Below are 22,147 nucleotides of genomic sequence, written 5' to 3'. Positions count from 1 at the left end.
GCAAGCTGCGCAGCCGCCCTGCGCATTCGCCAGCTGAGCTGAGGTGGATGGCGCAGCCATTTCTCTGCCCCTCGGAAAACAAAACATGCACGTCCCGCTCACGCAGCTAAGCGGGACGTGCATTAACCCAACGCCGTGGCCGCGTGACTTCAGGTTTAACCGTGCATCACTGATCAACAACCGCGATCTCCAAACTTTCTCCCCTGTCAAACGCCTGCGCAGACAAAACGCGCGCAGATTTTTATTTAATTATTTTGTTGCAGCAGCCATGGAGGCGAACTTGCACGGAGGCGGCGCCGACGTCGCAGCGATGCATGTGAAAACCGAAGCCGGGGATGAAAGCTCATCTGCTCTAGGTTTGGGCAGTCAGGAGTCGCCTGCGCCCTGCGGAGAAGCCGCATGCAGAGCGGGAGGAGGAGGAGTGCAACAAACTGCGGAGGAACTGACTGACACGGAGCTGCAGGGCAACACCTCAGCTCCCTCCGTTCTGTTGTGTAAGCACACAGATGAGTCCATTAATGGCCATATAGATCTGTCTGTTTTCACTAAAGCTTACATATCATTTAAAATGTATTCTAGATTTCATTTCCTATTTAATTCCCATATTAAAAACACATAAATGCACTGCTTCAAGACGTGTAATGCAATTTATTTGATCTGCTTTGGGCTCAGATCCTGTGAGCACAGATCGGTTCTTCACATCTTCTGCTGATGGAAAAACTTACCTGAAGATTGCCCCAGGTGAGTAAACAGACCATTGGGCTAATGTTTGGAAGTGCTGACTGTTTGAACTATTGCAGAGAAATTCATGTTTGTAATCTAATTATATACTGCACATTACTACATTGTACATGCACAGAATATGCAAATGTACATCTTTTTGATTAAACTATGAAATTAATGTAATCTACAGTACCTAGCAAAAGCATCCATGCCAGTTTTTCACATTTTGTCATGTGACAACCAGAAATTTGAAAGTATCTTCTTGCCAGTTTCTGTGATTGATCAATACAAAGTGTTGCATAATTGTGAATGGAAAAAAATTATACACAGCTCAATAAATAAAGGGAACACTTAAACAACACAATATAACTCCAAGTAAATCAAACTTGTGTGAAATCAAACTGTCCACTTAGGAAGCAACACTGATTGATAATCAATTTCACTGCTGTTGTGTAAATGAAATAGACAACAGGGGGAAATCTTTGGCGATTAGCAAGACACACTCAATAAAGGAGTGGTTCTGCAGGTGGGGACCACAGACCACTTCTCAGTACCGATGCTTTCTGGCTGATATTTTGGTCTCTTTTGAATGTTGGTGGTGCTTTCACACTCGTGGTAGCATGAGACGGACTCTACAACCCACACAAGTGGCTCAGGTAGTGCAGCTCATCCAGGATGGCACATCAATGTGAGCTGTGGCAAGAAGGTTTGCTGTGTCTGTCAGCGTTGTGTCCAGAGCCTGGAGGCGCTACCAGGAGACAGGCCAGTACACCAGGAGACGTGGAGGAGGCCGTAGGAGGGCAACAATCCAGCAGCAGGACCGCTACCTCCACCTTTGTGCAAGGAGGAACAGGAGGAGCACTGCCAGAGCCCTGCAAAATGACCTCCAGCAGGCCACAAATGTGCATGTGTCTGCACCAACGGTTAGAAACAGACTCCATGAGGATGGTATGAGGGCCCGACGTCCACAAATGGGGGTTGGACTCACAGCCCGTTCCCCAGACCTGAATCCGATGGAGAACATCTGGGACATCATGTCTCGCTCCATCCACCAACGTCACGTTGCACCACAGACTGTCCAGGAGTTGGTGGATGCTTTAGTCCAGGTCTAGGAGGAGATCCCTCAGGAGACCATCCACCGTCTCATCAGGAGCATGCCCAGGCGTTGTAGGGAGGTCATACAGACACGTGGAGGTCACACACAATACTGAGCCTCATTTAGACTTGTTTTAAGGACATTACATCAAAGTTGGATCAGCCTGTCGTGTGTTTTTCCACTTTAATTTTGTGTGTGACTCCAAATCCAGGCCTCCATTGGTTAATAAATTTGATTCCCATTGATATATTTTTTGTGGGATTTTGTTGTCAGCACATTTAACTTTATACAGAACAAAGTATTCAATGATAATATTTCATTCATTCAGATCTAGGATGTGTTATTTGAGTGTTCCTTTTATTTTTTTGAGCAGTTTATAATTTTTACTTTTCTTTTCTTGATACCACTAAATTAACTCTTATTTGAAGAGGCTGCTGAGATCTGTATCCCACATGGTAGAAGCAGGAATTTAGTCCAGTGAGTTGTTATTAGCACACGTTATAATTGGTATTAGTTGGCAGTGAGAGGTTGCAAGACGTTTGGTAAAAGGGTGATGGACGCCACAGCTTGGAGGAAAAATCTGCTTCTCAGTCAGTTTGTGTGGGATTTTATTGTTCTGTAAAATGTCCCTGATGGTGCAGGTTAAAATAGAAGATGGCCAAGGTGGGATGTGTCTAAAATAAGGATCCTGACATAAGCGTGAGACACTATATGTGGCTGCAAACTAACAGTGAAAACACTATTCCCTAAGTGAACCATGGTGGTGGCAGGATCATGCTGTGGGTATGTGTTTCTTCAGCAGGGACAGGGAGGCTTGTCACACTGATGGGAAGATGAACATAGCTTAAACCCGTCAGTCCTGGAAGATAGGCTGCAAAAGACTTGAGACTGAGTTTGTGTTCCTAAAGGACAGCAGCACTACCCATACAGCCAGAGCTACAAATAATGTCAAAGCATATTCATGTGTAAAAATGGTCTAGTCAAAGTCCATACCTAAATGCAATTGAAAATTGCTGGCAAGATTTACATGTCCCCCTAAGACACTCTCCATCCAGTATTTTTAATTGTAAATGGTTTTGAAAAGCATGTATTGTTTTCCTTCTACTTCATAATTATTTACAACTTTGTGTTAGAATATCACATAAATCCATCTATTGTCTATACCTGCTTGTCCATGCAGGGTTGCAGGGGAGCTGGTGCCTATCTCCAGCGGTCTATGGGCGAGAGGTGGGGTACACCCTGGACAGGTTGTCAGAACATCACTGGGTAACAGAAATTTCACAAGAAAATTGTTCAAGTGGTAATTTCCAAGATTGAAATTCAGATTTCTTAAAGCTTTCTGTAATTATTTTAAACACACATTTTTAGGGATGTCATGGAAGTAACAAATTTGATTTATTTAGCCCTATAAAACTCCATGTATGTGAAGAAACAACTATGATGAGAAAAGCACTAAGATTAAATAAGTGACCCCACAAAAAAAAAAAAACCCTAATCAAAGTCACCTTTGTCCTGCCCCAGCTGCAGTGCTGCCACCTGCTCCCTCAGACAAGACGCTGTCCTCTGGCTCGGATTTCTCCTCCAAAGCTGTCCTGTGTCTGATAGAGGCCGTTGGCCGTCGCTGGGGTCTCTACGAGACTCGGGAACGCTCCCAGCTCTTCCAGAGCGTCCAGGAAGAGATGTCCTCAAAAGGCCACGTCCTTCCTGTCGAAAAAATCCGCCGCAAGTGGAACAACCTTATTGTCACATATAAGAGGGTCAAGGACCGCAGCCGGGAGACAGGACATGCCAAAACGTCCTGGGAATTCTTTGATGTAAGTCAAGAAACAAGAAACATGCAGACAAATGTCTCTATCATGTATTGTTATATATGAAACATATACAGTAAATCATCAGTTTATCAAAAGTAAAAGTCATCCTTTTAGGAAAAAAAAATCTACTGTTGTAAAACTGGACTGACCCAAACCTTCCAAAAGCACCAAATATAGGAACTGTTTATTGACATTTTTAATGAATTTAGATTAAAAAAAGTGCTTGTGCATCCACTGTTCTGTGGACCTCTTTTGATGATTTCTTTCTTTTCTCACTTTGCAACTAGAGGCAGTGTTGTAAAAATGTGTGGCTATTGCACATGAATGTACTGCTATTATCTGGTTGAAGAGGTTTTCCTTTAGGACAAATGTAGGTGACCACAAAGCTGAGCCTCTAAAAAAATAAAAATAAAAGTCAGTGCTAAATGTTGTACTTAAATTACCTTTACACTTGTGAGGGATCCACAAGGAAAATTGTCCTCATGGAATTCAATGCTAGACTTTAACCGGATTTCTGCAAGGACTGGTTCCAGGGCTTGTGTGCAGTAAAGAAATGTTTGACACTTTTAAGTATTTGTTTAGGTCTAAATAAGTTTGTAAAATTATTTGTATTACCAGACCCATGCCATTGTTCTAAATGATCCATCCATCCATCCACTTACCTGTTGGTTCATTGTCCGTCTATCTGTATCCAGCCATTGTCAGCTGTTCCCTCCAATCAGCCGGTACTTTTTGCATGCTCCCTCTTTAATGCCAGGTCACTGTAGAAATATATGTCATAAAGTCCCAGTGAACCTTTGCATCAATATTAAAATATAAAAGGACAGAGAACTCTGAGAATTGTGTGGAAAAGTATGACATTTTGAAAAATGTGCAGCCTCAGTGTTTATGTATCTCTCCTAATGTCTGTAAAATACCTTTAAATATTTTCAAAAGCAAAACTCAAGGCAATATCTTCCATTTTTACATTGATCTAAGTTGAGTTAAACTAGTGAATTTTACATGGTAAGATAATACTTAGATATTTAACTGCCTAGCTTCTTATCTTGGTGGCATAAGTAACTATTGTTTGTGGTCTGCTTTTTCTCTCTGTAGCTCATGGATGCCACACTCTGTGATACTATTGGCTCACAGATCATTAGTAACAAAAGGAACAAAGGTAGCAGTACAGCTTCTTCACTGGCCATTCCTCCAACAAAAATCGCTGCAAAACCAGCGCAGCTTCCACTATCAACCACCATCATCCACCCTAATGGTGACTTTGCTGCAACCAGTTGTTTGGATACCGCTGGTCTAGTAGCTGCCACCAGCCAAATCATGAGTAGCACTGCTGCCAGTTCCTCACAGAGCGCAGCAACTGTTACCCTTGTAAATGCTCCAGAGGTCAAGCCTGTTATTGTCCTTAATGGTGACATTGTTACTACTAGCATTCAGCCGGCGACCATTGTACCGTCTCCATCTTTTATCTCTTCTCCATATTTTACTGAAACAGCCTCCGCATCATCCTCGTTTGGCTCAGACTTGGGCACATCGGTATACAAACCCCAAAAAGCTCCATCCTTCACATCTGGCGTCACACCGTTCTGCCTCAGTACTCACTCAGTACCACTTAGCCACACTCAGAACATCATTGGCCTCTCCTCATTCCCCCTAACAACTTCCTGTCACACCGCTTCCAGTGCTGCTTCACTATCTGCCTCTGGGATGGCAGGATCGGAGGGGCAGAACCAGAAAGGAAACAAGGAGCAAAGCAGCATCGGGTTGGTCCAGGAGATCCTGAAACGGCAGGAAGAGCAGGGCTACCTGGATCGAGTGGCTCGGCGCAGGGTGGAGGCCAGAGAGAAGAGGCGTGAGAGGAGGGAGGTGCGGATGTCAGAGTCCCTCGGAAGGATAGCCACAGCCTTAGAGCTGCTCTCCTCCAAGCAGGACACGGTCATTGCGCTCCTGCAGAGACTGGCCGATCGGAAATGATGTGCATTACGGCAGAACATTTTGATCCTAGTTTGAAATCATGCTTAATAAAGAGTTCTCCTTCCATATTTTGAGCGAGCCAATTGTCCTAAACAGGTTTCACTTTGCAAAAAAAAAATATCTTTGTTCACTTTATATAAGTCTGTGTTGTCATGTGCTTAAAATGTCAGTTTGTTGCACTTACACTTGCAGTGAAAGGTTTACATACACTCACCATCAACGAATTCATTCTGAGCCTTTAAGGATGCATTTGAACCCCATTATAATATTTGGATAAATACAGTATGTCCATTTAGTAAGTTAAACCTTCATCATACACTTTTTGAAGTCATCAGCAATCTTCTGGTATAATTCTGGTTGGGTATTTCACCACTCTTCTTAGCAGAGTTGGTAGAGTTTGTTTAAACTGTTTTGTTTCCTAGGATGGACCTTTAAGCGTACTCATTTACAATGAGTGTTAGGGCTAAGTGAGTAACCATCTCACAAACCTGATTTATCTATTCCAGGACCAGTTTTGATTTGTGTGTCACAACCATTTAATCCCAACTGTCAATAAACAGGGAAAATGCATTTGGTTAGGCTATTCAAAAACAGTCCTGGAGTTCCCAAAGCACAAGCTTGCCATGAACTAGAAACTGCTGGTTGACCACTGTGGCTGTCCACATTGTATCAGGTTTTACATCTTCATGGGATGGGAGAGACCGACCCAGAAAAGGTCCCTGCTGTTAAATGGACACCTTCAAGCCCCATTGAAATATCCACCTGCCCTAAGGGAAAAGCCAAATGACTTCTACAGAATTGTTTGATGATCAGAGGTGACAATGGTTAAGCTGTTTGACAAAAGTGTCAAGAGGAGTCATGGTGAAGCGTTCAAACCTAAGAATCCTCTATCGTCAGGCATGGTGGTAGCAGCATCATGCCGAGGGTCTGTTTAGATTCCAGTTGTGGAAAATGGTTAAAACTTGGACACAGTTGGGTGTTCCAGCAGGACAATGATCCCAACACATCAATAACAAATGTTAAGCTAATGGACTGGCATTTAATTTAACCAACAGAAGATTATTGATAGTTGCAGAAAGTGGATAGTTTCTCTGCATCTTGCTGAGGGACATGTATGAGAGATGCAGTATATATTTAAGATTGTATGTATAGTTTTTACTCAATGTGGATTAGAGAAAAAATGCAATAAATTCCAACTTCTGACAGATCTTTGATGTTTGCTGTGTGATCATTCCACCCAAAAAGAACAGCTCATATCCATGTTTAAAGCCATAGTTAATGATCAAGTCCATCCTTCTTTCCCTCAGGTCTTCCATCATGATGTCCTCTCTTCGTTCCCTCCTTTTTCCTTCAAATTTTCCTTGTGCCAGTACGTCTCTCTTTGTGTCTCTTACTCCTTGCTTCTGTCTATGCTTTCTTTTTCCACTCCTGTCTCTGTGTCCTTCCTTCTTCCATCCTATTTGTCCTTGTATCCTTCCTTCCACTTGTTCCAGCCTTCTTTCCTTCTGTCCTTTTTTGTTTCCTCTCTTGTGTCCTTCCTTCTTTGTGCCCTTGCTCCATTCCTTATGTCCGCCCTTTTTTTTGTCCTTCCTTTTGGTTTCTACTGTTACCATACGCAGACCCTGCCTGCTGATTTTAAAGTAAATATAAAAGACTGAGATATCTGGAAAGTTGAGTCTTGAAAACCTAAAGGAAAAATGTGTAGGAACCCTGTAGAAGTGAACAGGTAATACAAATCTGTCCCTGTAATCTGAAGTTAAAGCAAAAATTGCTCTTTTTTTTTATAAAGTAAATTACACAAGCACTTAATCATGCTACATTTGACGTCGTTGTAATTAAACTTGCGGCCATGGCACCGAAATAGAGGTTAATAGTTGGGAGAGTTAGAACTGTTGCAGAGATGTAGGTACTATAAAACCCCCACTAGATGGCGCCAGATCGCTGCTATTTACAGAACTGGATTATTCAGCCCACGTTTCACAGGGTAAGTTTTAAGCGGCCGTCAGTTGGGTAATGTCCAACAACGCCTCTCCTCATCTATTTGCTAAAGTTTCACTTTCCTTCCTCCTCTATAAACTTGGCGTAGAAGTCTGCAACTATTTTCCTATCCAGAACTGTTTCTGCCATGAACGCTGACAGCAACCCTGATGCGAAACAAACTGCAGGTAAATATGAAATATGAAGTTTCATACTTCTGCGTTTAGTTTACATGGAGCCGCTTTGGCCACAACACACTTCAACTAATCAGAAGTTGGTTTTCTTTAATCAGATTTTGTTGTAAAAAACAAACTGAAACTATCTTGGGAGCATGGAGATAGGGCTAATGTTTCAGATCCAAACTGATAAAACTACCGCTAGCGGTCCTCAGAGGAAATATTTACATGGAAGGAAATTATTTATCTGCAAGGTACATTTTGCTTTAATTTAGAGCTAATCAGCCCAAAGAACCAAAAAGATTTACAACATCTTGGTTTAAAATATATTAGTAATAAAGGGGAAGTACAGTGGAAAAAACTTCTAACCTTTAACCTTTGACCCATTTAAAACAGACTACAATGAAACTTTAAAGTGGGATCTGAATAACCTCAGACCCAACTCACCCATAATCTTGAGTTAAGTCCAAAATTATTCATACTGGTGGTAGATAATGATGTAAACTTCTTTTCTTGCCACTCAAAATAAAAAAAAATTACATAACTAATTTTGAAAACAAAACAGTTTTATGTATAAATGTTATGTAATGGCCAAACTATGGCCTACACAATCATGGAGAAGACTGACAACCTGACAGATGTCCAGAAGACAATAATTGACACCCTCCACAAGGAGGGTTAGCCACCAAAAGCCATTGGTAAAGGGGAAAACCTGGTCTGATCCGGAGAGACGGCATCCATCCCACTTTGGATGGAGCAGCTCTTCTTTCTAGGAATCTGGCCGAATTTATTAGTTCTCCAAAACTCTGACAACCCAGGGTTCAGACCAGGAAGCAGGGTCGTAGTTTAATACTCCTCTCTGCAGCTTCTGTACTGCTACCCACCCATTACCCTATTAAGACAGTGTCTCGCCCATGGCCAAAATTGAATAGGTTAAAAAATAATCTAAAAGGAGGAAATCAGGAAAATCTAATGAAAATAAACAACTCAGACTGAAAAGAAAAATAAAACAATTAAACGTGGCTTACTGAACATAAGATCTCTCTCTTCAAAGACATTGCTAGTTAGTGACCTGATTTGTGACAATCAGATTGATTTATTTTGCCTCACAGAAACCTGGCTGCAGCAAGAGGATTATGTTACTATAAATGAGTCAACTCCAACTAATTATTTAAATTTTCACATTTCTCGAATTACTGGGCGAGGAGAAGGAGTAGCAACCATCTTTCAGTCCGATTTATTGATTAGTCCCAGACCAATCAATAGCTACAACTCTTTTGAATATTTAATGCTTAGTTTTCCTCATCCAAATTGCAAAGCACTAAAACCACTTCTGTTTGTTTTGTACCGTCCACCAGGCCCTTACTCTCAATTTTTAGATCAGTTTTCAGACCTTTTATCTGATTTAGTGTTAAATACAGATAAAGTTATTATAGTGGGGGATTTTAACATTCATGTTGACACTGAAAGTGATAGCTTAAATGTAGCCTTTAATGCTATCTTAGACTCAATTGGCTTTGCTCAAAACATTAACAAACCTACCCACCTTTGTCTTCATTCTCTGGACCTTGTGCTGACATATGGCACTGAGTGTAAAGACATAACAATATTCTCTCATAACCCTATCCTGTGTGACCATTTCTTAATAACCTTTGAGTTTAATTTAACCGAGTACTCCACACCTAAAAGAAAATTTCATTATAGTAGATCATTATCAGGCGATGCTGTAACAACCTTTAAAGAATCTGTTCCACTTTTAATTTCCTCATTATCACAGAAAATCACAGTGGAGGGCAATAATTCTGTTTCTGCCCCTTCACAAATTGATTCTTTTGTTCATAGTGTTTCTTCATCATTGCGTGATGCATTAGACAATGCAGCCCCCTTGAAAAAGAAGGTAATCACTAATAGGAGGCTAGCTCCTTGGTTTAATTCAGAGCTGCGTACTATAAAGCACAATGTTAGAAAATTGGAGAGAAAATGGCACTCTACACACCTAGAGGATTCCTACTTAAACTGGAAAAATTGCCTACTGTTATGTATAAAAAGACACTTCGCCAAGCTAGAACAGCTTATTTCTCATCATTAATAGAAGAGAACAAGAATAATCCTAGGTTTCTCTTTAGTACAGTTGCTAAACTTACACAGAGTCATAGCTCTGTTGAGCCATCCATTCCCTTAGCAGCTATGACTTTATGGGATTCTTCTTAAATAAAATTGATTCTATTAAAAAGATCTTTGACATACTCCCGAAGATGATTACTTCATCCTCAGCAAGTGAGACAACATTGGAAATAACTGCAGAACCTGATTTGTGTTTGGACTGTTTTGATCCTGTGAAGCTTCCTGAGTTATCAGAAATATTAGCTTCATCTAAACCTTCAACTTGTATGTTAGACCCAATCCCAACCAAATTATTTAAGATAGTGTTCCCTCTGATTACCAGCCCCATTTTAGATATGATTAATCTATCTTTAGTAAATGCACATGTACCACAGGCTTTTAAGTTAGCTGTAATTAAACCTTTACTTAAGAAACCTTCGTTTGATCGAGATGACTTGAAAAATTACAGACCTATATCCAAGATAATATAATATATATATATTATCTAAAATTCTTGAGTAAATAGTTGCTAATCAAATGTGTGAGCATTTACACAGCAATGACCTGTTTGAAGAGTTTCAGTCAGGCTTCAGAGCTCATCATAGCACTGAAACAGCTCTGCTGAAAGTCACTAATGATATTCTTATGTCTTCAGATAATGGACTTGTGTCTGTTCTGGTTCTGTTAGATCTCAGTGCTGCATTTGATACAGTCGACCATAATATTCTCTTAGAAAGGCTGGAATATGCTGTAGGGATCAGGGGAACAGCGCTAGGCTGGTTTAAATCTTATATGTCTGACAAATTCCAGTTTGTTCATGTAAATGATAAATCATCTTTAAACTCCAGGGTAAATTGTGGAGTACCACAGGGTTCAGTACTTGGGCCAATTCTCTTTACTATATATATGCTTCCTCGTACTCGTACTCGTCGTCTTCCGCTTATCCGGGTCGCGGGGGTAGCAGACTCAGCAGAGACGCCCAGACGTCCCTCTCTTCAGACACCTCCTCCAGTTCCTCCAGGGGGAGCCCAAGGCGTTCCCAGGCCAGCCGAGAGACATAGTCCCTCCAGCGTGTCCTGGGCCGTCCCCTGTGCCTCCTCCCGGTGGGAGGTGCCTGGAACACCTCCCGAGGAAGGCGTCCAGGAGGCATCCGGTATACAGGTCCTTCTCAAAATATTAGCATATTGTGATAAAGTTCATTATTTTCCATAATGTCATGATGATAATTTAACATTAATATATTTTAGATTCATTGCACACTAACTGAAATATTTCAGGTCTTTTATTGTCTTAATACAAATGATTTTGGCATACAGCTCATGAAAACCCAAAATTCCTATCTCACAAAATTAGCATATTTCATCTGACCAACAAAAGAAAAGTGTTTTTAATACAAAAAACGTCAACCTTCAAATAATCATGTACAGTTATGCACTCAATACTTGGTCGGGAATCCTTTTGCAGAAATGACTGCTTCAATGCGGCGTGGCATGGAGGTAATCAGCCTGTGGCACTGCTGAGGTCTTATGGAGGCCCAGGATGCTTCGATAGCGGCCTTTAGCTCATCCAGAGTGTTGGGTCTTGAGTCTCTCAACGTTCTCTTCACAATATCCCACAGATTCCCTATGGGGTTCAGGTCAGGAGAGTTGGCAGGCCAATTGAGCACAGTGATACCATGGTCAGTAAACCATTTACCAGTGGTTTTGGCACTGTGAGCAGGTGCCAGGTCGTGCTGAAAAATGAAATCTTCATCTCCATAAAGCTTTTCAGCAGATGGAAGCATGAAGTGCTCCAAAATCTCCTGATAGCTAGCTGCATTGACCCTGCCCTTGATAAAACACAGTGGACCAACACCAGCAGCTGACACGGCACCCCAGACTATCACTGACTGTGGGTACTTGACACTGGACTTCTGGCATTTCCTTCTCCCCAGTCTTCCTCCAGACTCTGGCACCTTGATTTCCGAATGACATGCAGAATTTGCTTTCATCCGAAAAAAGTACTTTGGACCACTGAGCAACAGTCCAGTGCTGCTTCTCTGTAGCCCAGGTCAGGCGCTTCTGCCGCTGTTTCTGGTTCAAAAGTGGCTTGACCTGGGGAATGCGGCACCTGTAGCCCATTTCCGGCACACGCCTGTGCACGGTGGCTCTGGATGTTTCTACTCCAGACTCAGTCCACTGCTTCCGCAGGTCCCCCAAGGTCTGGAATCAGCCCTTCTCCACAATCTTCCTCAGGGTCCGGTCACCTCTTCTCGTTGTGCAGCGTTTTCTGCCACACTTTTTCCTTCCCACAGACTTCCCACTGAGGTGCCTTGATACAGCACTCTGGGAACAACCTATTCGTTCAGAAATTTCTTTCTGTGTCTTACCCTCTTGCTTGAGGGTGTCAATAGTGGCCTTCTGGACAGCAGTCAGGTCTGCAGTCTTACCCATGATTGGGGTTTTGAGTGATGAACCAGGCTGGTAGTTTTAAAGGCCTCAGGAATCTTTTGCAGGTGTTTAGAGTTAACTCGTTGATTCAGATGATTAGGTTCATAGCTCGTTTAGAGACCCTTTTAATGATATGCTAATTTTGTGAGATAGGAATTTTGGGTTTTCATGAGCTGTATGCCAAAATCATCCGTATTAAGACAATAAAAGACCTGAAATATTTCAGTTAGTGTGCAATGAATCTAAAATATATAAATGTTAAATTTTCATCATGACATTATGGAAAATAATGAACTGTATTACAATATGCTAATATTTTGAGAAGGACCTGTAGATGCCCGAGCCACCTCAACTGGCTCCTCTCGATGTGGAGGAGCAGCGGCTCTACTCCGAGAAATAGTTCGAGAGATTCTCATGCGTGTCAAACCCCAGGAGCCGGGCCCTCATGTCTTTGTGTTTGTGGTCCCTCTAGGACGGTTGACACAGGAGGACGAAGACACCCACAGGCTGATTGAATCCAAGTTTGGTCCCAGGGTGTGGGACTTCACCATCGTGCTGTTCACCCACGGGGATCGTCTGGAGGGAAAAACCATAAATCAAGTCATTTCCGAGAGCGATGACAACCTTCGCAACTTCATTCGCAAGTGCAGTGGGGGCTTCCACGTCTTCAACAACAAAAACCCGGAGGACCAGCTGCAGGTGACGCACTTCCTGGAGAAGATCCAGATGCTGGTGGCCCTTAACGGAGGTGGTCCCTACTACACAAAGCTTTATCCCAAACAGGAACAGACAATCAGAGAAAGACAGGAGAACATCCTGGCAGAGAGAAGCAGAGCTATCAACTGCAAGTTGGAAGGCCTCAAGAACAATTACAAAGAAGAGGAGCTCAAGATGAAGATTAGGGAGCTTTGGAGAAAAGAGGATGAGAATGCAAGAAAGGATGCAGAGAAAGAGATTCGCATCAGCATGGTTTTAAGGGTCCTCCTGTTATTGGCACTGATGGCTCTGCTGTTGGGGTGTGTTCTGAAGATTCCAGTAGGATACCAGTTTGCAGGAGCAGTCATTTGGATCGGGATGTTCTTCAAGATCCCCTTGAATTTTCCCAACAAAATACCATGGCCGGCAAAGAAAAACTAGTTTTTTCTATCACAGTTACATCTATAATGTCTTTTTGTGAATTATCCACATCTCTGACAAATGGAGAAGAATGTCATAGTGTTAGTAGTAATTAAAAATTACTTGTATGTTTGTGTTAGTATTGTTTAGTCGTCATCAGGAAGATTAATTCAGTAACCTCTGACGCAACAGTACGTTGATCATGTTTAGGAAGAAATTAACCTTCTTGTTAATGTGAGATCTTTCAACAGTTAAATAAACTGCAGCAGTGTATTTTACTGAGTGTTGTCCTTCCTGCTTATTCATACTCACAATTTACCATGAAGGCAACAGATTATGGCCTCAAAACATCCTGCCCTTGTAAGTTCGTTGTAGGTAAGACCCTCTTTGTTCAGATTAGGTGGCCTGCAGTTATTAATGCTTAAAGAATCTGGTTTTCAGGCAATTGTCAGAAAATGTATTAGGAGTTCAGTACTTCCAAAATCAAGTGGCACATCTGGTAAAATGGGTATAATTTCACACTAAATGTTAAAAAAAACGTTTCATTTAAATACATTTTTCAGTGACTGAAAAAAATCCCTTGGAAAGAATTAGTTTTTACAAACTCCCCAGTACAGTTTCTGGTTCTCCTTTTCTCAGTACTTTCCACTGACCTATTTGCAAATAGGACACTACTTAGTGTGGTCATTTAACATTTCACAAAGTTAGAGCAAACTGTGGTACGGATATGTGATCATTCCTCTGTATCCTGTCAATCCACTTTCTATTCAACTCAAAACATGTTCTATTCAACAAGTTTTCTGTAGGTTTAGGTCTGGGGAATGAGACGGGCATGGAAGAAGGTTGAGTTTGTATCTTGTGAACCAGTTCTGTGTTGGTTGGCTGTATGTTAATCCTGCTGAACAAACCAATAGGGATACATTTTGAGTTTACTGGTAGAATGTACAAGATTTTTATTTAGAGTTTTCTGGTGTTTCAAGGAGGCCATGATGCTTGCATGCTAATAACCTGAAACCTTTAAAGAGAAACTGGCCCATACCATTACAGATCCTTCCCCATCTACCATACAGCAGGTCGCCAGCAGGGTGTGCAAAGGGCTTTTCCAAATATTCATTCTTTGTTTCCTGCCAAACTAAGTGCCAGTAGATGTTGATGAAAAGATGATATTAAAACAATCTGACTGAATATGGGTCCTTCTTTAGGACCCTCTAATTAGTAATCTGGGATTTACTGTCTCTGCGGAGTGTGAATATGACATAAAACAGAGGGCATTTTTTTTAAGGGAATGTTAGAGGTAGCATTAACTGTTCCACCAGTAATTTTTGTTATAGGATTTTTTTCACCAGTGAACAAATGCTCAAATTAAAGGTTGGATTTTCCGGATTTTGATTAACTTATCCAGGATTTGAGGTTGCACATTAGGTATTATTTGAGCTCTTGACATGCCAATGAACTGCTCTAGGTGGTACAAAAAATAAATAAAACCTAGTTGTTATGGTTACGCATCATAACAACTGTCCAAAACTAATAAGTAAAAGAAAAGTCCATCCCAGCTGCAAAGCACAGAAAACCTTGACAAAAACAAATTCAACCAGAAAAAAACAGGAAGAAAAGTTTAAAAAAGATTAAATCAGAAGTGTTGGGACCCACAGCCATGGATTTCAACATTAAAACTCCGGTACAAACTTTTCTGGAACTTTCTAAATAAATTGCATTTAACCGACTTCCAGCACAACTTCAGAAGGGGAAAGGCGGGTAACAGCTGACTTCCCATGATGCCACTGCCCGTATAAAACCCCCACCTTTCCAATGGTCCTTTCTCTACCACCCGGACTCCGTGCGAGGCTGACCGGGGAGACAGCGCGCTAATGTCTCTTTGCTGGCAAAAAGACATAACTGTTCAACTGGATCCGAGAGTGTCATACGATCAACGATCATATGCACTGAGTTAAGTACGGATGAATTACTGTCTGTGTATTCAGTATTCATTCATGAAAGGGAATAATAATTAAGGTACAAGCCTGGCTTGAATTTCTCTCTCTGAGGCCTGCAGAAGCAAACTGTGTTCCAGAGAGTTCCCCAGTTAGACACTGTCTCTACGAAGCCGAGTGGAGCGGTTTTTCCCAGTCTGAAAGGACGACAACAGGAGCCGCATCACCATGGTAACGTGTAGTGTGGTCAGCGGACAGAACGGGCCGCTCAGCCACTGCTGGAAGTTAACCACAAACTTCGTCGTTGCCCGGACAACTCCTCAGCATGGTTCATACGAGGTTAGGGTTTGGGCATAGTAATAGAGAAAGATTTATGATCTGAACGTTTTCCATTTTATGAAGTTTGGTTTTGTTTATGTGAAACTCAGCTATCAACTTGTTTATATTGTATATAGCCCATTAGTCTTCGTTATATTTTAATTCTGCTAGGTAGTTTAGTTGGGTTGTTTTAGCATGGTAAAGAGTTTGTTGATAGAAATATGTTTGACTTTGAGTTGACTTATTTTTGTTAATAAATTCTTGTATTTTAAGAAATTCTGTGAATTCATTCCATGTGTGTGCAGAGTGTATGCTGTTCAATAATGTCAGAGCTTGTCTCACACCTTTCTATTTTGTCCTGATTCCATCGCCTTACTGGGCTGGTATTCACAGGACAACCCTTAACAGACCGAAATATTATTTGATAAAATATTAATATTAAATATTAAATAATATTTTCAGATTCATAGTCACAACGGAAGGAATCTAACAGGACTCCTGGAACAAGCTGCCTTTTGCAAGAACTTTATGGGTTATTGCTGTTTTTATGAGCCCCGAAAGTCCCAGGAGATAATGGATCCACAAATTATATGCAGAGACTAAAAACATGTTTAAATATCTCAGAGATTTAGTTAATTCTAACTTCTAATGTTTATTGAAAACAGCTGACCTACAAATCTTAAACTACTTTAAGGCGAAACCTCTGCGTATTTCATAATAAAAATTTCAGACAGTCTTAAACTTACCTAAAAGAAAAGACTTAATATTCAAAACAAACCATCTATGTCACTTTTTTAACGTTTCATTGAATCATTATTGTGACGCCACGTTATTCACCACTGACAGTATGAGTAAGACTGAAACAAACGGCCACATATTCTCACAGTTGTTTTTAAGTCCCACTCATTCTGGTTATTACCCAATCATCCATTCTTCCAAGACGGGGCTCCACGAAGGACTTGACCTGAGAAACGTGGAACGTGGGGCGAATCCTCATGGAGTTGGGTAATCTCAGTCGTACAGCGACAGGGTTGATGATCTTGGAGATTGGGAAAGGTCCAACAAATCGGGATGCCAATTTCCAGGATTCTACCCTTAATTGGAGGTCTTTGGCGGAGAGCCAAACTTTCTGCCCCACCTGGTACTTAGGGGCAGGGATCCGTCTCCGGTTGGCCGTTCTTGACTGAACCAGTGACATTCTGATCATTGACCTCCTGACCTTTCTTCATATTCTTTGGCACCTTAGGGCAGCCGCTTGGGCGGACGGAACATTAGCTTCTCTCTCCTGAACTGAAAACATGGGCGGCTGGAAACCAAACACAACATGAAAAGGGGACAAACCAGTGGCACTTGATTACATAGAGTTCATGGCGTATTCAACCCAGGGCAAATTTTGTGACCACTTGGTCTATTCTCACGATGGCTTTCAAAAGTCTGGCACCATCTGCTTGTCAGAGTCAGTATATATCAGGGAAGACACAGGTGCTTGGCATGCCATAGATTGCACTACACTGCAGCAGCCACCAGGTGCATCTAATCTGCTGATTGCAGCCAGGGAGACAGTGTAGAGCAGACGTGCCAGAATCATAACAGAAAGTTAAATAAAATCCTACCTTACCAGTCACAACAGCCATGTTTTCTTTTGGATGGGTGAGTGACACATTTTTTAACCAACTAGACACCACTAGTTTTGTGGTTTGGCTCTCTCTCAGGGTGTGGGTATTGTCCATCAATTAAATTTAAAATTGTATTTTAAAACCGCCTTTTTTTTCTTTAATAACTTAAATGTTTTTAATTACTGCTGTAGACATTGCCCGATAGGTTGCCATGGTTACGCTTGTTGTTTGTGTTCAAAGATAACTTGTGGGTCTTTTGCTAACACACTATATGTTTATGCTGTAGACTGTATTACACTGCAATATTTAGCATTTTTAACACATCAAAAGCCCTTGCTCTGTGGCTAAAAGTGTTTCAATGTTTTTTTACTTATTAAATAATAGGCTGGGCACACCATAGGAGAAAAATGTGTAGAACTAGGAAGCTACCACTTCTTGTTCCCTCTAGCATCACACTGATGGTTGAAAGTAAATCAATAAAATGTATTTAAATCATTTCAAGAGCCTGCTTAGCATTTAAATACAATTTGAGGTTCTGGCCGTGACATTGAAAGCCATTGACTGCAGACTAGACATTGGGTGTCTCTCCTTTTTATTCTTTTTTTCCCCAGAACCTTATTTGTGTTACCTGATAGCCCAATGTTCACCTTTTTAGAGGACCTTTGTCTCTTTTCTTCAAGGGCCTCTTTAAAAGGGATTTTAATGAGAATTTTGTTGGTTCTGTCCGTGCTACCGCACCCTGCTGTCGGTCAGACACCTCGGATCTCCCTCGAATTCTTTATCCCCAGAAGCGTCACCTCTGCTTGCAATCACTTTCTCTTAAAAGGAATGACTCTCACACTGTTCTATACTCTGAACACCTTTATTCTAAATAAGGCAGAGGAATGGTTACAGACATCAGCACTGAGGCTCTCATCCTTAACCCGCTTGGTGATTCAAGTGGCGAAACAGCCTCGAAAGAAGGTCACACATGTTTTTTATGTCTGGCATTCCGTGCTAGGGATGTACACTCCCTCAGTGTTTATCAGTAGACTATATGTAACCATTCTGGTGTCTATCTGATAGAGTGTGCAATAGCAGGTGTCCAACCCTGAATCTAAATGTGGCTGCACCAATCTAATTGCTCCTGTTATGTCAAACTGTAGGTCACTGAGGATCATTATCCTTTCCTAAGAAAACTGAAAACATTTACATTCATATTTTATCATTCTGGTGTGTGCGTAAAAGCTCATGTGTAAAGCTCTATAAGTAATAGTAAGCAAGGTTCTTCTTAACAGTTCTTTCTTTCATCTTCGAAACTGACCCCTTGGCTTTTGTGGTCCACCTCATGGGTCATTCCTGAGAACTTCAGGAGAAAAAACAGGACCATACTGGGGGTGAAATACACATAGACAAACAATCACACATATACAATGTGTAAATGTCAGTTTGATGTGTCATAAATGTGTCATTCCGCTCTTGCTGACACTGCATGTGATGCCATCAGCTCAGTTGTTGCTAAGCTACAGACACAAAGCCCCAATGCTTTTGTGGCAATTTCTGGTGATTTTAACCATGCTTCACGCTCTGCTACACTTCCAACGTTTCAACAGTTTGTCAGCTGCTCTACCAGAGAAAACAAAACATTGGATTTGTTTTATGCAAATGTCAAGGACTCATACATCTCTACAGCAAGACCTCCTCTAGGCAAATCAGATCACGTTCTTGTTTTTCTCTGCTCGAAATATAAGCCCCTTGTTCAGAGGCAACCTGTAATAAAGAGGACTGTGAGAAAATGGTCACAGGAAACTGAAGAAGCTCTGCAAGGTTGCTTTGAGGCTACAGACTGGGACGCACTGTGCCAGCCACATGGAAAGATACATCAATGCCATGACTGAGTGTGTAACCGACTATATAAACGTCTGTGTGGATAACATCATCCCCACCAGAACTGTGAGATGCTTCCCCAATAACAAACCTTGGATCACCAGTGACCTGAAGGACCTGCTTAATAAGAACAAAAGAGCCTTCAGAGAGGGAGACAGAGAATTATTGAGGATTATACAGAAGCAACTTAAAGTCAAGATAAGAGACAGCAAGGAGGTGTACAAGAAGAAGCTGGAGAGCAAGCTCCAGCAAAACAATATCAGAGATGTGTGGACAGGGATGAAGAAGGTCACAGGCTTCAAGCAGAAGGATGATCAGACTGATGGAGGTCTGGACAGAGCCAATGAACTGAACACATTCTTCAATAGGTTCAGTTCAGAAACAAGCTTTGCATCCTCCTCTCCTGCTCACAGCCAAACAGACATTCCACCTTCCTTTGACCCACAGGACCCACAGCTGTCCAATAACACCTCACATTTTTTATCTTCCACCTCAGCCCTACACCCTTCTGCTTCTACATGTTTGCCTTCAACCATATCAGAAGATGCTGATACTTCCTTTGCTTCCCCCTTCCACCTGTGTGTCTCAAGAAGTCAGGTGAAGAGACAACTGGAGAGACTGAATAGGAATAAGGCTGCAGGTCCAGATCATGTCAGCCCTAGAGTCCTGAAGGCCTGCGCAGAGCAGCTCTGTGGGATTCTACAGCACCTCTTCAACCTTAGTCTGGCCCAGAAGAAGGTTCCGGTGTTGTGGAAGACCTCCTGTCTTGTTCCGGTACCAAAGAAAACTCACCCATCAGTCCTCAAGGACCATAGACCTATTGCCCTGACATCCCACATCATGAAGGTCCTAGAGAGACTCCTGTTGGCCCACCTGAGTAAGCAAACAGTAAACCATCAGGACCCCCTTCAGTTTGCTTATCGCTGTGGAGTTGGAGTTGAAGATGCCATCATACACCTGCTTCAACAAACCCACTGTCATCTGGACAAAGCCAGCAGCACTGTGAGATTCTTCCTGCCCACAGCCATCAGCATCTACAACGGCTCTTTGAAGAAACCTTCATAATATGAGCTACAACAACATTTAATTTTCCTTTGGGATTAATAAAGTATTTTTGAATTGAATTGAATTGAAATTAGTTCAAATGTATTTAATTTCTCTTCAGTTGTGCTGAGGTAAGCCCCTCTGTAAACAGAAGCTAAAGTGAAGGGGTTATTTCATTAACATGCTAAATTAATAGCGTGTTAATTATTATGAGATAGTCTCTAATAATTATGACATAAAATGATGTGCTCCAACTCAAAAACTACTAGACATTTCAAACCTGGACTAGATTGTTCTAGACTAATAGCAGAATCTTATAAACACAATTTGGGATTTACGAAAGATTTATTGGATTTGTGAAAGTTCTATAAAGGGCCATATTAGTATTAGTGGCTTTTGGCATTTGGGCAACATTAGAACTGGCCCTGCTCCATGGCTGAGTGATCTGGACTTTATGAGATTATGAGATAGCTAAGTTGTCATTATGAGATACAAGTTTGTTTGTTTTTTCATCAGAGTTGCGGAAATGGGCTTCCATAAAAGGCTGATGATGAAGGTACAGCGGTATGATTTTAGCCTGATTTACACACATGGCAAGCACATTGTTCTTGATGAGGCACTGTTCAGAGCAACAGTGCCTAATGAAGTACAGACCAACAGTTCAAAAAAGGCAGACGAACATGATAACTCAGTCAATGCAAGTGTCTGAAAAGAAGTACAAAGAGATTACGTCTGAAGCAGAGAAAACATAGTTCTATTTCCACAGAAAGCCTTCAAAACTTAAATGAGGGTTGGTCATAAGGTGACTGTGAACAGTATTACAACCTCTGAGCTGAGCTGAATTTTGTTGATAGTCTTCTACAAAGAAAGAACCAACTTGTTATGCCACAGTCACTCAGACCAGAGATCCATCAAAGATTTCATAAAGGGCATCTGGGTATGGGAAAATGCAAAAGGAACACCAGAACAGCTTTGTATTGGCGAGGAATGGAGATATTGATTCTAGAATTGCGCCGCTCGAGAGGCAGCAGATTGGAGTAGCTCTGTTACTTTTGATTCTGATTTATTCTTTTTTGGGAACTCTTCCTCTTGTGGTGGATACAGTTGATTTTTTTGTGGACGACTGTCTTCTCCGGTGTCGGATGCTGTGCAGCTTGGAGGATTTTTCCTAATACTTTTCTACTTTTGGACATTTGTTATGATGCATTGCCATGGCAACAGGGTTGTTTCTTACAACCAGGAGCAGCTGATTTATATCTCAAAAGCTCAAATAATACTTCAACTACAACCCCAAATCCCTGATGAGTTGAAAAGGAGACCCCGTGGATGCAGAGCAGGAGCTAAGAGAAGAGAGAGAAGGAGGAAGTTCAAACTATCTCTTCCGTCGATTATGATGGGCAATGTGAGATCGTTGGGAAACAAGTTGGATGAACTCCAAGCCCTACAAAGGACCCAGCCAGAGTACCGGGAATGCAGTATTATGTGTTTTACTGAAACATGGCTGCAGGATCATATCCCCGACTCCAGCGTCTCTCTGCCGGGCTTTTTAACCATACGGGCAGACAGAGATTTAAAGAGGAGCGGCAAATGTAAAGGAGGTGGACTGGCAGTACTTGGGAACAACTGATGGTGTCATCCAGGACATGTTACTGTGAAGTGTCGTCTCTGCAGTCCAGATATTGAACTGTTGGCAGTAAGTTTTTGTTCATATTATTTACCCAGAGAGTTCACCAGTGTTATTTTAGCAACAGTTTACGTTCCATCTTCCGCTGTTCCCGACACTGCATATGATGCCATCAGATGAGTTGTTGCTAAGATACAGACACAAAACCCCAATGCTTTTGTGGCAATTTCTGGTGATTTTAACCACGCTTCACTCTCTGCTACACTTCCAACGTTTCAACAGTTTGTCAGCTGTTCTACCAGAGAAAACAAAACGTTGGATTTGTTTTATGCAAATGTCAAGGACT

The 22,147-nt window shown here is 41.6% G+C and overlaps 2 protein-coding genes across 2 annotated transcripts; both read left to right on the top strand.

Annotated features, from left to right (window-relative positions):
• Positions 1-10: 10 nt before the first annotated feature.
• LOC124864634 lies at positions 11-6,810 on the top strand. The gene is made up of 4 exons (XM_047359487.1): positions 11-494; positions 673-741; positions 3,341-3,633; positions 4,726-6,810. The coding sequence occupies exons 1-4, from the start codon at positions 86-88 to the stop codon at positions 5,599-5,601; spliced, it is 1,647 nt and encodes a 548-aa protein (XP_047215443.1). The 5' UTR covers positions 11-85; the 3' UTR covers positions 5,602-6,810.
• A 916-nt stretch (positions 6,811-7,726) lies between these two features.
• LOC124864876 (GTPase IMAP family member 7-like) lies at positions 7,727-13,532 on the top strand. The gene is made up of 2 exons (XM_047359836.1): positions 7,727-7,766; positions 12,666-13,532. Exons 1-2 carry the CDS (start codon positions 7,727-7,729, stop codon positions 13,421-13,423), a joined length of 798 nt encoding a protein of 265 aa, XP_047215792.1. The 3' UTR covers positions 13,424-13,532.
• Positions 13,533-22,147: the final 8,615 nt, after the last annotated feature.

The sequence above is a fragment of the Girardinichthys multiradiatus genome, chromosome Y (assembly GCF_021462225.1).
Source record: "Girardinichthys multiradiatus isolate DD_20200921_A chromosome Y, DD_fGirMul_XY1, whole genome shotgun sequence".
NCBI classification, from domain to species: Eukaryota; Metazoa; Chordata; class Actinopteri; order Cyprinodontiformes; family Goodeidae; genus Girardinichthys; species Girardinichthys multiradiatus.
Note: the sequence above shows the minus strand (reverse complement) of the source record. Positions and strands in the feature narration are given on the sequence as shown.

Coding starts and splice junctions, on each gene's coding strand:
- LOC124864634 (XM_047359487.1), top strand. CDS start 86: ATGCACGTCCCGCTCACGCAGCTAAGCGGGACGTGCATTAACCCAACG. Junction 495..672: donor AGCTCCCTCCGTTCTGTTGT/GTAAGCACACAG, acceptor CTTTGGGCTCAG/ATCCTGTGAGCACAGATCGG. Junction 742..3,340: donor TTACCTGAAGATTGCCCCAG/GTGAGTAAACAG, acceptor GTCCTGCCCCAG/CTGCAGTGCTGCCACCTGCT.
- LOC124864876 (XM_047359836.1), top strand. CDS start 7,727: ATGAACGCTGACAGCAACCCTGATGCGAAACAAACTGCAG. Junction 7,767..12,665: donor TGATGCGAAACAAACTGCAG/GTAAATATGAAA, acceptor GTGGAGGAGCAG/CGGCTCTACTCCGAGAAATA.